We start from the raw sequence: 13,556 nt of genomic DNA, 5'->3' as shown, positions 1-13,556 counted from the left end.
GTGACAACCACTTCTGTATCTCTAAATTTCCCCCGGGATCCATGATCCAGCCCTGCTTTCCCCCAGGCCCTTCACCCACCCTGCCCCCACTGTGTGTTAGGCAGCTCGGGTTAAAATGGGAGAAAAATATATTCAGATTGTAGCCTCCAAGTTTTCCCATCTGGGCTGCAGAGAGTAGGGAAGGAAGTCGGGGCCTTTTGCTGTGCCTGAGGGCAGGAAGGCCAGGGCTGGGCACGTGGATGTCTCCGGGACCACCACTGCTGACTCCCTCCCCCTCACCTGGAGCTACAACCAGGCCAGGCTATCACGATTAATAAAACCACTGCAGCTCTCATCCTGTCACAAAACTAATGTGCACCCAACCCCAGCCATACACAGATCCCTAGCTTCCTATCCCAGAACACAGAAAATCCTCTTATCTTTTTTACTTAAAACCTGGACTTTAAGCCAGATTGGGCCTGGGGATAGTGGCAGCAAAAGCAACAGCCAGATGTATACAATCCAGATGTATACACTCAAGGGCACAGGCACATTCCACACTTGCTGAAGAATGAGAGGCCTGAGAGGCACCTGTTTCCCAGCTGCTAACTGATGTCCACACACCCCATTCATGTGTCTTCATTTAGGCCTCTGCATCATGTACTTGTTCAGCCAGTGCAAACACATCTTCTGGGGGGCATCATTAATTGCAGCACCAGCCCCACGTGTTTTGGGAGGGAGTCAGGAGGAATCTGGTCAGCTCCTAATCCCCCAGGACAAAGGTGCTGCCCCCTTTTCAGCACTCACATCCAGCAGCATCATCTCGGGATGGTTTTTCAAACACAAGTAGCATGAGGTAGCAAGCATGCTGTTAAAGGCTCAGGGCCATAGGCAGCCGGCTGCTGGAGAAGCAGCACAGGGCAGGCACATCTGTGGGTGGCACCATGACAAGCCAAGGCAGCCACAGCCCCTACCCCCAACAGCCCCAGCCCAGATGGCATTCAAATCTTCCCGGATAGTATTGGGGTTCCCGATGCTCATCACTCCCCTGCTCATTAGCACTGCCTTGTGTTGGTTACTCAGGGACTAAGGAGAGGGGGTGGGGGTGTAGGTCCAGGGTGGGCACTGCCTCGCAGCCAGAGTCCACCTGACTGCAGGCCAGCAAGCAAGCCCAAGCAGCTCAGCTCTAGACACTTAGCCTCACCACCTCTGGCTACATTTTCTATGTATACTTTATGCAAAGTTAGAAAAAGAGGTCAGTATTAGCTGTTGTGACATAAAAGTCTATGCCCCATTAAGACCTTCTTAAAATGCTGTTGTCTTAAGCCCTCTTTCTTCTAATAAAATTTATACAAATACACACATACAAGCTGAAACTATTGTAAATGAAATATTAGGATTTTTTAAACCCATAAGCAAACACTAAAACAGTCACTGTTTGAATGCAGAGAAAGTGGGAGTCTAAAGCAGCTGAGCCCAAAACAGCCTTACCAAGCCCAAGGCCAGGCCAGGCAGTCTGAACACTACAAGGTCACGTGATGGTCACAGAGGATGACAGCTCCCATGAGTATTCTCAGGCACTGTGTTAGCTTCTCACTCACAGAGTCTTAGAATGCCTCCTCACCAATACCCTGTGAGGGAAGGCCCCACCTCACTAGAGCACAAGAGGTTCCTGAGCTCTTCCCAGAAAATGGTTATCAAAGGTGGAGCTGGGGGAAGCCCAGACAGAACAAGTGAGTCCCCAGGGTCTCCTTAACCTCCCTCAGCTCCTCCACATGCGGCCCTGAGGGAAAGTGAGTGGCCTCTTAACCCCTTTGATAGGGTTCCAGTACTGCAGGTCTGGACTTCCTCATTTTCTGGAACCACAGGAGGTGACAATGCAAACCCAGGCCCCTTATTTGCCATCCCTCAATGTCAGGCCAGGCCCAGAGCCCTGTGCTGACACAGCCCAGGGGATGCTCGAGGCCCACCTCAGCACAGTCACCAATAGCGTAGTGAGATGAGAAAGGAGGTGCAAGTAGGCACAAATCCCCATGGACATGGCCTCAGGCATGTTCCACAGGCTCAGGGTCTCCCCGATGAGCTCACAGCCCTCCTTCAGGGAGCCTGCAGAGCACACCCCGAGGGAGCAGTGCTCAGATGAGCAGGCAGGCCCCAGATCCCCCACCCCAGGATGCTCTGTTCCACTTTGCAGGGCTGCTGCATTGGCCAGTCCCCACTGCTTTCTGGTGGGATGTTTGAGTTGAAGTGAATGTTGAAGGGCATACAGCTGATAGAGCTGACTGCCTTGCAGATGTTGTAAATCACCTCCTGGCTCCACGGGTCAGCTGTGGAGACACAGTTTGATCGGAGGTAGCCCCACTCCACCATCAGTGGTGCTGGGCTGCCCTGATCTGCACCTTCCAGCTCCTTGCTGAGATGTCTTCATGCTTCTCTAAGGGGCTGGGTCACGAGACACCCCTGGGAAGGCCCAGCTGGCAGAATAGGCTGGACACTCTCCCTCAGCCTCCCCAGCAGCCCGGCCTGTGCTGTCACCTGTGCTGATGATCTCACTTCTCTATCTTAATAACAGCACTGATAACTTTTAAGCCCTAGCAAGCTGAAACTGCAAGACAAATGATCTTCTGCCTTAGAAGGGCTATGGTTGGGCAGTGTGTGCCCAGGTGAGAGCCCTGTGGTTGTTAGTAGAAGTAGGGAGCTGGATGGGCCTGGCCCCATAGCCTGGTGAAAAGTAGGGCCCTCTCCTTCCAGAGCATCAAAGTCTTAGAGGCTGGAAAAAGGTGCTTGGGTGGGCTGCCAAGAAGCAGAAGGCTAGAAGGCTTTGCAAGGAACCCCAACAGACTTCAAGATGCCTGAGAGGGCTGGGCTTATTCCAGCTTTCTTTGCTTTCATCCTGTTAGCAAGAAAACCTGCTCACAGATGGCAGGTGGGCCTGAGGCTGCCAGTCACTCACCAGGGGCTATAGGTGCCTTGATTGTGGCTGTTTCTTGAAGCAGCTGCTCAGGCCGGTTATTGCAGAGCAGTTCCCTCATTATCCACAGGTCCTTGTTCCAGCCCCGGCTCTGCAAAGGGACTAGGGAGGGACTAGGCAAGGGCTCAGCCTGTGCCCCACAACCTGCTCTGAGATATCTCTTTTGTTACTTCCTCATGGACAGCCTCAAACTTCCAAATGAACAGACCAGCATGGAGCCTCCAGGAAAGTGCATAGAATTCTGTCTGGTACCCAGAGGGAAGGGGGTTCCCAGTGAGGGCAGGACCAGGCTTCATGCACCTCTTCAGGAATGTTCTCCTCATAGTCCAGCCTCAAGGTGTGCATCCTCTGTGTGCATGGAGTCCATGGCAGGCTCTGCCTGGGGAGCCGTCCAGCTGCACACCTGCAATGTGGTGGTGACCCTCTTGAATGGGTGGTTCTGGGCCCCATGGCTGGCAGCAGAGAGGGAGATGTTCAGCCACCAAGCCCAGAGCCCTGCCACAGGCTTCTGTGAGGCCTCCATCTGCTCTGGGTTCTTGCCCTGAGAGGCTGCCCTGAAGTCAAACAGAAGCAGGTGGGCCTCTCTTCCAGGGCTGCTCTCTCCCCCACTGACAGCTCCCTAGAGGGGGACTCAGACAGCGGGGACAGATTCTTCAGGCAGAAGCACTGGAGTTTAGGCTGGCCAGTTCATTCCATACCCCCACATGACATGACACAAGGCAGAGGCTGTGGGACAAAGGCATTGCCTTTTCTTCTGGCATGAGGAACGGCTTAGGAAGCAGGGGATGGTGGGGCTGGGGTTGAGTGATGGGCTGTGGGCCACAAGGAGTGGGTGGGCACTAAGCAAGTGTCCTGGTTGTCTGTCCACAGACCCAGAATGAGTGGCATCCCAGGAGCCTGTGAGGGGCTGGCAGAGACTTACTGGTTCCAGTAAAAGCCCCATGCGGATGCAGTAATGCTGCCTGCTGGTCCTTGGCTGTAATTACAAACAGGTACATGAGGTACCCATGCATCTTGAAGCTCTCAGGGAGTGGGTTCCAGCTGCTCATGGTAGGCACTTTTAGTCACTGAACGTGCTTCAGGTATGTCCAAGCTTGATTAAGCCAGGCATCTTGCTGTGAGGCCCTCCACTTCACTAAGGACACTCTTCCTTGCTCCCCCTGGAAGTTGGGCCTTCCAGTTCTGGTTCTGGAGACACGATGACCCCTCCTGGACCCCTGGGAGAATGTGCTCAGGTGACACACAGTTGATGGGGCCCATTTCCAAGCCATTCTTCCATTTCCCACCGTTTGAGGGACCCGAGGCCCGTGACAAGCACAGAGCCACCCAAGGCCAGCTGTCTGCACCTAAATGTGATGCTTGTCTGGATGTCTCAGGGCCAGAACCCTCCAGGTGAGATGGCCTGGTCCTCACCACCTGGCCTCCATGCTCCCTTTTCCTCTGTTCAATCCTGGCCCCAATGCCTCCCTCAACTCTCAGGTCATCATTGGAGAAGATGCTCAGGAAGAACAAGCAGCTGCAGTTAACCCTGCTGAAGGTGGCAGATGGGTCCAGGCTCTTGAGCTCGTCTTGGACATGGAGCATGTGGATGCAGGCTTTGAGCAGTGTGTGTAGCTCTTTCAGGAAGGAAGGGAAAAGGGTGTTACCAGGGTCCTACACCCTGGAACTACCCTTCTCGGACAGTAAATAGTTGGCAGGGTGCGGTCATGTGTGATTTTAGTTTTCAACTTTAGGCTTTCATTTTCAAATTCCACAATAAACACATAAGGTGGGGTTCTGTTTTCAACACACACACAAACACACACACACATTCTCTCTATATATATGTCTCTTTCTGTCTCTCTCTCTCTCTCTCTCTCTCCTCTTCCTGCTAGTGGGCAAGGATCCTTGTTAACAAGAAACCTTCTGCCAAATGCCTCTGAAGCACAGGCAGGTCTTGGGGAGCCACAAGGCCACTTCCTCTTTGTGCACTATTGACTTGGGTAGGCATAGCCTTCAGAGCTTTGGGGCCTCCACAACCTTGCCCTGCTGTCCAGGGGCAGCCCTCATGCGGGGGTGTCCTAAGAACTTTTCAGGACCCCCAAGTTCAGCACTGTCTTCCAATGTGTGTTTCACGATATTTTAATGGTGGTTCTTTTGGGAAAAAGGAAGGTTCTGTGATCAGTTATGGGACACATTGAGCTACATATCTTTTTTACAATTGCTCTTAACAAGCAGGTAGACCCTGAGAACATGAGTAGCTTCCCCGCAGGTAACTTGAGTGCATGAGAACTTTTGCTTTACAACCATGCCAATCTCACCTCAGCAGTTGGCAGTGCTGCACTGGGCAGACTTCCCTACTCAAAGGCCGTGAAACTTTTCTTTCTTTTTTTTTTAATACATTATTTTTCTTTATAGAATTTTATTGGGCTGATATCAAGCCTGGCTTGGTACTGCCTGATTTTTTTTAGAATCAGAACCATGTTCTTTAACTCACAGGTTGTGAAGTTAGAAGGTGCTGGTGTGACAGCCTGAGAAGCAGAGCTGCGCTCCACTCCCACCTTCATGCGCTCATCTGACGCAGAGCCCTCAGAGGAGTGGGGAAGTGCTTCCTGGCCCTGCTTCTGGGGGCCGTCCCCAAGGCAGTCCACCCAACTTCCCAAACAGCCTTCCCTCACGCACAGCCCTGAACCCTCCTGCCCCTCCTCAATGTTGCACATCTCTGAGAAGTGGTCCAGCATGTTGCTTTCCAGGGGCAGTGAGAAGTAGTTGCAGTGACACATGTCTTCACGGACCATGAGCACCGGGTAAATCTCCTGCACAATCTCCTTAGGGGACATCTTCAGGGAGAAAGCCCCAACAACTGATGGCATGCCACATGGAAGAAAGCAATGACTTACCCTTTCCCTAGCCCAAAGTCCTGAGAATCATGCCAAAAATCCTTGGTTTCCCACTTTTTAAAAATTTTAAAATTAAAATCCCAGGTTCCGTGTATACATGCCATGCCCACCTGCACCTCTGTGTGTGTGTGTGTGTGTGTGTGTGTGTGCGTGCGCAGGACAGAGCCTGGCCCATTGACTATTCCTGTAGACCAAGAAAAACCCCTATGCAGAGTAAGGGGAGATGGAAGAAACGAGGGAGAGAAAATGGCAGCCTTGCCTCCTCCCTTGCCCAGCGCTAAGGTCCCCAGGGCAAATGGCTTGCCTTCAACTTCACCTTAACAACATACAAAATATATTCATTTTTACTTCCCTCACTTTCTTAACATTACAAATTGTATCTTTATATATGATGTGTATTTTCACAGAGATTTAAGAATTTAATGCACCATTATAGTAGAAAATTGTATATCTGTGTATATATTTACATTGAACAGAGAGCTTTATATTTTCATGTGGTTTTATGATGCTGTCCAGCATCATTTAATTTTTCAACATAATTAACTCTCTTTAGCATTTTTTTCCCTAGGGTTATTCTAGTAGTTAACAACCTTAGCTTTTTTATTTTAATCTTTGAAAGTCTTTGTTTTCTTCTAATTTTTGAAATACAATATTTCCCAGATCAATTATTATTGGTTGCTAGTATTTTTTGTTTCATCGCTTTGAAATGTGGAAAGTTCTCAGCATCCCCGCTTTTTCTCCGAAATGTTTATGCCATTTTCTCCCTCTATTCTTTTTAAAAGACTCTATCTCTGAATGTATTGGTCTACTTGATGGTGTCCAGTAAGTCTTATATTTCACCCGCATTTTTCCCATTCTTTAAAATATTAGTTTCCAGGACTCAATATTTGTGAATAATATATGTACAATTTTCTTTTTTCTGCTCCACTGTTTGCTGTTGTTTCTCTGTAGTGAATTTATAAAACTCAGTTATTATATTCTCCAACTCTATTATTTCTGTTGGGTTTTTAAAAATAGTTTTTATCTCTTTGTTGATATCTTATTTTGCTCATTCATTATTTTTAAATTTCACTCAGTTGTCTCTTTTTGTTATATTTTTGTTCATTGAGAATGCTTAAGATGATTATTTTAAGTTCTCTATCAGATATGCAAAAATCTTTATTTGTTAAAATTCAGTTTCTGGATATTTATGTTTTTCTTCCAATGGGGAATATTTTCTGCCTTCTCTGTGTGCCTTGTGATTTTTTTAAAAGAGATCTGGGGATCTATACAGCACTAATCAAATCTAGCATTTAAAGACTGGCTCAGTAAAGGGGGATACCGACAGCAATAGTCCAGGCTATAGATTCTAGGTGCTTCACAAACACATTCCCAAATATATTTTCTCTGGACTTGGGTGTGTTTCCAAGTTAAAGAGAATTTTTTATCAATGTACTTTAGATTCTATTGTCTATTTTCTTCCCCAGTTGACTGTCTGTGGTATTGCAGTTTCCCTAGTGCTGCAACAAGCACTCATCTTTCTTCTCAGCAGACACAAACTGTCATCTATATGACTCCATCATGTCCTTGAGCACTCCACATCAGGAGAGACAGAATCTAGTCATTAGACAATTTATCAAAAAGCCAAACATTTCAACACATATTCTACTGTTTTAATTCTCTCCTGAAGGAGATACTGGGAGTTGGGCATTTTCTGATTAGCCCAGTTACTGTTCTGGGTGAAAAAAGAAACTGTAGTGGACAGTCTGTAAGCCAGACTTGATTACCTATCTGCAGCAATGGAAAAAAATTTACAAGAGAAAAACAAAAAACCCTATTAAAGGTCACGGAGAAGGACAGAGTTTGAATATGGTGTGGGAAACTCTGCTCCAGTGGAAATTGTTCTGGAAAAAGCTACTTTTATTTTTCTTACCGTAACAGAGGAACATTTCCTGTCTTATGCTTCTTCAACTCTGCAATCATCCAAGGCATTTTCTCCCCCTCCCAGAAACTTCCAATGCATTCGCACGGAGAGCCAAATTCCTTCCAGAATCTTGCGAGAACATAAATGATCTGAATAGTTTCTCATTGCATTTGGGGATCTGGGAAAATCTGTGCACACCTCTGGAGACCCTTATGCCATTTTTAATAAATCTGTTGTGCCTCAAATCAGAAGTGTGTGAAGGGAGATGTGGAGGCATCGGGATTTGCGCGCCTGGGGCTCTCCCACAGGGGGCTTTCGTGAGCCAGGGAGCGAGGGCCGTCCCCGTGCTCCAGCCCAGCCAGGCCGCGCCGGCAGAGGGGATCTCCCAACCTGCCCCGGCACGCGGGGATTTTGCCTACGCTGCCCCGGCTCCTCCGGAAGGGGCGCTCTCCCACCCTCAGACTCCTCGGTGGCCTCCGCAGCCGGGCAAATGCCGGGAGGACCGGGACCCGCAGCGCGACGGCCCGCCGGGCCCTTGCGCGGTGGGACAGCCTGGGCCCGCTCAAGCGGGGCCACAGGGCCAAGGTGTGCTTGCGCCACCCACGTCCCAGGGGAGTCCGTGGTGGGGCTGGGGCCGGGGTCCCCAGGTCGCCGGGGCGGCGTGGGAACCCCAAGCCGGGGCAGCTCCACCTCCCCAGCCCGCGCCCCCGGAGGCCTCCGCGCGGCAGGGGCAGATGCAAGGCATCCGGGCGCCCTCCCAGGCGCTCCAGGAGCCGGGGCGCTCGTCTGCACTCCCCTCCGGCCTGCTGCTGGATGAGCTCCTGGCGAGCCCGGAGTTTCTGCAGCGGGCGCAACCTTTCCTAGAAACGGAGGCCCCGGGGGAGCTGGAGGCCTTGGAAGAGGCCGCCTCGCTGGAAGCACCCCTCAGCGAGGAAGAATACCGGGCTCTGCTGGAGGAGCTTTAGGACGCGGGGTTGGGACGGGGTCGGGTCGGGTCGGGTTGGGTCGGGTCGGGTCGGGGCAGGGCGGTGGCCTCTCTTTCGCGGGGAACACCTGGCTGGGCGTGGAGCGGCGTGTCTTCCCCGCCGGGCTGACCCGCCTGGGATTCCTGCCTTCTAGGTCTAGGCCCGGCGAGAGACTCCACACAGCAGAGAACTGCCATTCTTTCCTGGGCATCCCGGGGATCCCAGAGCCGGCCCAGGTAGCAGCAGGTGGGCCGCCTACTGCGCACGCGCGGGTTTGCGGGCAGCCGCCTAGGCTGTGGGAGCAGCCCGGGCAGAGCTCTCACGGCTTTCCAGCACCCCACCCACGCCCGACCACCCCCTCCCCACCCCCACCCCCACCCCCCACCCCCGGAAAATGCGTCCTCCCCTGGGCTGGGTGGAGACCCCCGTCCCGCCAAACACCGGGCCCGCGCAGCGCCCAGGCCTGCCATCCCTCCCGCGGCTCGCCTCCTCTGCGCCTCCGCTCCACCGTCGCTCGCCCGTCCGTGCCCCTGCAGCCTCCCAGCTGCCACCGTGGAGCGCCTGCCGGCGGAACGCCGACCGCAGGCCCCGCGCACGCCGGGGACGCTGACCGTTCCAGGCGGGAGGGAAGGCGGGCAGAGATGGAGAGAGGAACGGGAGACCTAGAGGGGCGGAAGGATGGGCGGAGGGACGTTAGGAGGGAGGGAGGGAGGGTGGGAGAGAGGGAGGCAGTGAGGAACGGAGGGAAAGACAGAGCGACGCAGGGACAGGGGGCGGGCGGCAGGGAGCCAGGGACAGAGGGAGGAAGGCAGAGAGCAAAAGCGGCCTTCGGCCTCCGGGAGCGACGGGACCCCCGCGCTCCGGGAAAACGGTAAGCGCCCGGCGTCGGCTGAGGGCTGGGCCCACAGCCGCCGCCGCGTCGGCCGGCGGGGCACTCATTCGCCCCGATTCCGTGGCCCAAGGAGTGGGCGGTTTCCTCAGAGACAAAAGACCGGGACTCGGGTTGCCGTCGGGTTTTCAACCGCCTGGTGCACAGACCGCACATCCCCAGGCTGAGCCCTGCAACGGAGCGCGAGGCCGACAGCCCCGACCACGGAGGAGCCACACTCAGGACGACTGAGGCGTGATTTTGGATTCCACGTTGCTTTGCCCTCTGCAAGGGGGCCTGTTGCTCACGTCTCTCGGGCCCCCGAAAGGCTGGCCGTGCTGACTGTTTGCTCCCGGAGCTCTGCGGGCACCCAGAAACATCCCAGGGAAGGGTGGAAGACCGGCATGGCGCCTTCGCTCTCCTTGCCAGTTTCCAAACCGGCCACACTGCAGCCTCCCCATGTTGCCGGACACAGGAATCCATCGTCAGGCCATCGCGCCGGGGATGTATCTTCTCTCTGGGGTCTCGCTCTGGTCTTCTACGTGGAGATGAACCAGAGCCACACGCCTGCGTGTGTGAGACTGTCCCGGCAACGGCGACACCCACGGGCATTGCCTCCTTCACGGAGAGAGGGCCTGGAAAGCTCAAGACTCCCACGGAGGTTCATTTCCACACTCCCCTCCACCCTTCCAGGCTGGTTTCTCCCTGCTGAAGACGCGCGGGAGCCCAGAGAGCGGCTTCCAGTTCCCGCGGGATTCGTGGAGAGGTCGGGAGAGCCAGCCCCCGAAACGCGCCCCCCTCACCCCTTCCCCCTCTCCCCCTTCCGCTTCGTCTCTCCGGCCCCACCACCACCACCATCACCACGCCCTCCCCCGCCCCACCTCAAACCCCCCCACCCCGACCCTGGCCTCAACGCCCTGGGGCCCTTCCTGGGGGGCGGGGGGCGGCGTGCTGTCCCAGGGCTCACCGCCCTTCATGAAGGGGTGGAGCCTGCCTGCCTGTGGGCCTTTATAAGAGCCGCTGGCTGGCTGTCTGGGCCGGCTTCCTGGCTGCACCTGCCGCAGTGCACAGTGAGGTGCACGGGAGCCCGCCGGCCTCTCTCTGCCCGTGTCCGTCCGTGAAATTCCGGCCGGGGCTCCCCGCGATGGCCCTCCCGACACCTTCGGACAGCACCCTCCCCGCGGAAGCCCGAGGACGAGGACGGCGAAGGAGACTCGTTTGGACCCCGAGCCAAAGCGAGGCCCTGCGAGCCTGCTTTGAGCGGAACCCGTACCCGGGCATCGCCACCAGAGAACGGCTGGCCCAGGCTATCGGCATTCCGGAGCCCAGGGTCCAGATTTGGTTTCAGAATGAGAGGTCACGCCAGCTGAGGCAGCACCGGCGGGAATCTCGGCCCTGGCCCGGGAGACGCGGCCCGCAAGAAGGCAGGCGAAAGCGGACCGCCGTCACCGGATCCCAGACCGCCCTGCTCCTCCGAGCCTTTGAGAAGGATCGCTTTCCAGGCATCGCCGCCAGGGAAGAGCTGGCCAGAGAGACGGGCCTCCCGGAGTCCAGGATTCAGATCTGGTTTCAGAATCGAAGGGCCAGGCACCCGGGACAGGGTGGCAGGGCGCCCGCGCACGCAGGCGGCCTGTGCGACGCGGCCCCCGGCGGGTGTCACCCTGCTCCCTCGTGGGTCGCCTTCGCCCACACCGGGGCGTGGGGAACGGGGCTTCCCGCACCCCACGTGCCCTGCGCGCCTGGGGCCCTCCCACAGGGGGCTTTCGTGAGCCAGGGAGCGAGGGCCGTCCCCGTGCTCCAGCCCAGCCAGGCCGCGCCGGCAGAGGGGATCTCCCAACCTGCCCCGGCACGCGGGGATTTTGCCTACGCTGCCCCGGCTCCTCCGGAAGGGGCGCTCTCCCACCCTCAGACTCCTCGGTGGCCTCCGCAGCCGGGCAAATGCCGGGAGGACCGGGACCCGCAGCGCGACGGCCCGCCGGGCCCTTGCGCGGTGGGACAGCCTGGGCCCGCTCAAGCGGGGCCACAGGGCCAAGGTGTGCTTGCGCCACCCACGTCCCAGGGGAGTCCGTGGTGGGGCTGGGGCCGGGGTCCCCAGGTCGCCGGGGCGGCGTGGGAACCCCAAGCCGGGGCAGCTCCACCTCCCCAGCCCGCGCCCCCGGAGGCCTCCGCGCGGCAGGGGCAGATGCAAGGCATCCGGGCGCCCTCCCAGGCGCTCCAGGAGCCGGGGCGCTCGTCTGCACTCCCCTCCGGCCTGCTGCTGGATGAGCTCCTGGCGAGCCCGGAGTTTCTGCAGCGGGCGCAACCTTTCCTAGAAACGGAGGCCCCGGGGGAGCTGGAGGCCTTGGAAGAGGCCGCCTCGCTGGAAGCACCCCTCAGCGAGGAAGAATACCGGGCTCTGCTGGAGGAGCTTTAGGACGCGGGGTTGGGACGGGGTCGGGTCGGGTCGGGTTGGGTCGGGTCGGGTCGGGGCAGGGCGGTGGCCTCTCTTTCGCGGGGAACACCTGGCTGGGCGTGGAGCGGCGTGTCTTCCCCGCCGGGCTGACCCGCCTGGGATTCCTGCCTTCTAGGTCTAGGCCCGGCGAGAGACTCCACACAGCAGAGAACTGCCATTCTTTCCTGGGCATCCCGGGGATCCCAGAGCCGGCCCAGGTAGCAGCAGGTGGGCCGCCTACTGCGCACGCGCGGGTTTGCGGGCAGCCGCCTAGGCTGTGGGAGCAGCCCGGGCAGAGCTCTCACGGCTTTCCAGCACCCCACCCACGCCCGACCACCCCCTCCCCACCCCCACCCCCACCCCCCACCCCCGGAAAATGCGTCCTCCCCTGGGCTGGGTGGAGACCCCCGTCCCGCCAAACACCGGGCCCGCGCAGCGCCCAGGCCTGCCATCCCTCCCGCGGCTCGCCTCCTCTGCGCCTCCGCTCCACCGTCGCTCGCCCGTCCGTGCCCCTGCAGCCTCCCAGCTGCCACCGTGGAGCGCCTGCCGGCGGAACGCCGACCGCAGGCCCCGCGCACGCCGGGGACGCTGACCGTTCCAGGCGGGAGGGAAGGCGGGCAGAGATGGAGAGAGGAACGGGAGACCTAGAGGGGCGGAAGGATGGGCGGAGGGACGTTAGGAGGGAGGGAGGGAGGGTGGGAGAGAGGGAGGCAGTGAGGAACGGAGGGAAAGACAGAGCGACGCAGGGACAGGGGGCGGGCGGCAGGGAGCCAGGGACAGAGGGAGGAAGGCAGAGAGCAAAAGCGGCCTTCGGCCTCCGGGAGCGACGGGACCCCCGCGCTCCGGGAAAACGGTAAGCGCCCGGCGTCGGCTGAGGGCTGGGCCCACAGCCGCCGCCGCGTCGGCCGGCGGGGCACTCATTCGCCCCGATTCCGTGGCCCAAGGAGTGGGCGGTTTCCTCAGAGACAAAAGACCGGGACTCGGGTTGCCGTCGGGTTTTCAACCGCCTGGTGCACAGACCGCACATCCCCAGGCTGAGCCCTGCAACGGAGCGCGAGGCCGACAGCCCCGACCACGGAGGAGCCACACTCAGGACGACTGAGGCGTGATTTTGGATTCCACGTTGCTTTGCCCTCTGCAAGGGGGCCTGTTGCTCACGTCTCTCGGGCCCCCGAAAGGCTGGCCGTGCTGACTGTTTGCTCCCGGAGCTCTGCGGGCACCCAGAAACATCCCAGGGAAGGGTGGAAGACCGGCATGGCGCCTTCGCTCTCCTTGCCAGTTTCCAAACCGGCCACACTGCAGCCTCCCCATGTTGCCGGACACAGGAATCCATCGTCAGGCCATCGCGCCGGGGATGTATCTTCTCTCTGGGGTCTCGCTCTGGTCTTCTACGTGGAGATGAACCAGAGCCACACGCCTGCGTGTGTGAGACTGTCCCGGCAACGGCGACACCCACGGGCATTGCCTCCTTCACGGAGAGAGGGCCTGGAAAGCTCAAGACTCCCACGGAGGTTCATTTCCACACTCCCCTCCACCCTTCCAGGCTGGTTTCTCCCTGCT

General features: G+C 57.2%; 1 protein-coding gene across 1 annotated transcript; it reads left to right on the top strand.

Moving 5' to 3' along the window:
* Positions 1–10,113: 10,113 nt before the first annotated feature.
* On the top strand, positions 10,114–11,978 carry LOC129532418 (double homeobox protein 4-like protein 4). The gene is made up of 2 exons (XM_055381764.2): positions 10,114–10,548; positions 10,581–11,978. The coding sequence occupies exons 1-2, from the start codon at positions 10,114–10,116 to the stop codon at positions 11,976–11,978; spliced, it is 1,833 nt and encodes a 610-aa protein (XP_055237739.2).
* Positions 11,979–13,556: the final 1,578 nt, after the last annotated feature.

Source organism: Gorilla gorilla, chromosome 2, assembly GCF_029281585.2.
Source record: "Gorilla gorilla gorilla isolate KB3781 chromosome 2, NHGRI_mGorGor1-v2.1_pri, whole genome shotgun sequence".
Taxonomy (NCBI): domain Eukaryota; kingdom Metazoa; phylum Chordata; class Mammalia; order Primates; family Hominidae; genus Gorilla; species Gorilla gorilla.
Note: the sequence above shows the minus strand (reverse complement) of the source record. Positions and strands in the feature narration are given on the sequence as shown.

Coding starts and splice junctions, on each gene's coding strand:
- LOC129532418 (XM_055381764.2), top strand. CDS start 10,114: ATGAACCAGAGCCACACGCCTGCGTGTGTGAGACTGTCCCGGCAACGG. Junction 10,549..10,580: donor TCACCGCCCTTCATGAAGGG/GTGGAGCCTGCC, acceptor GGCCTTTATAAG/AGCCGCTGGCTGGCTGTCTG.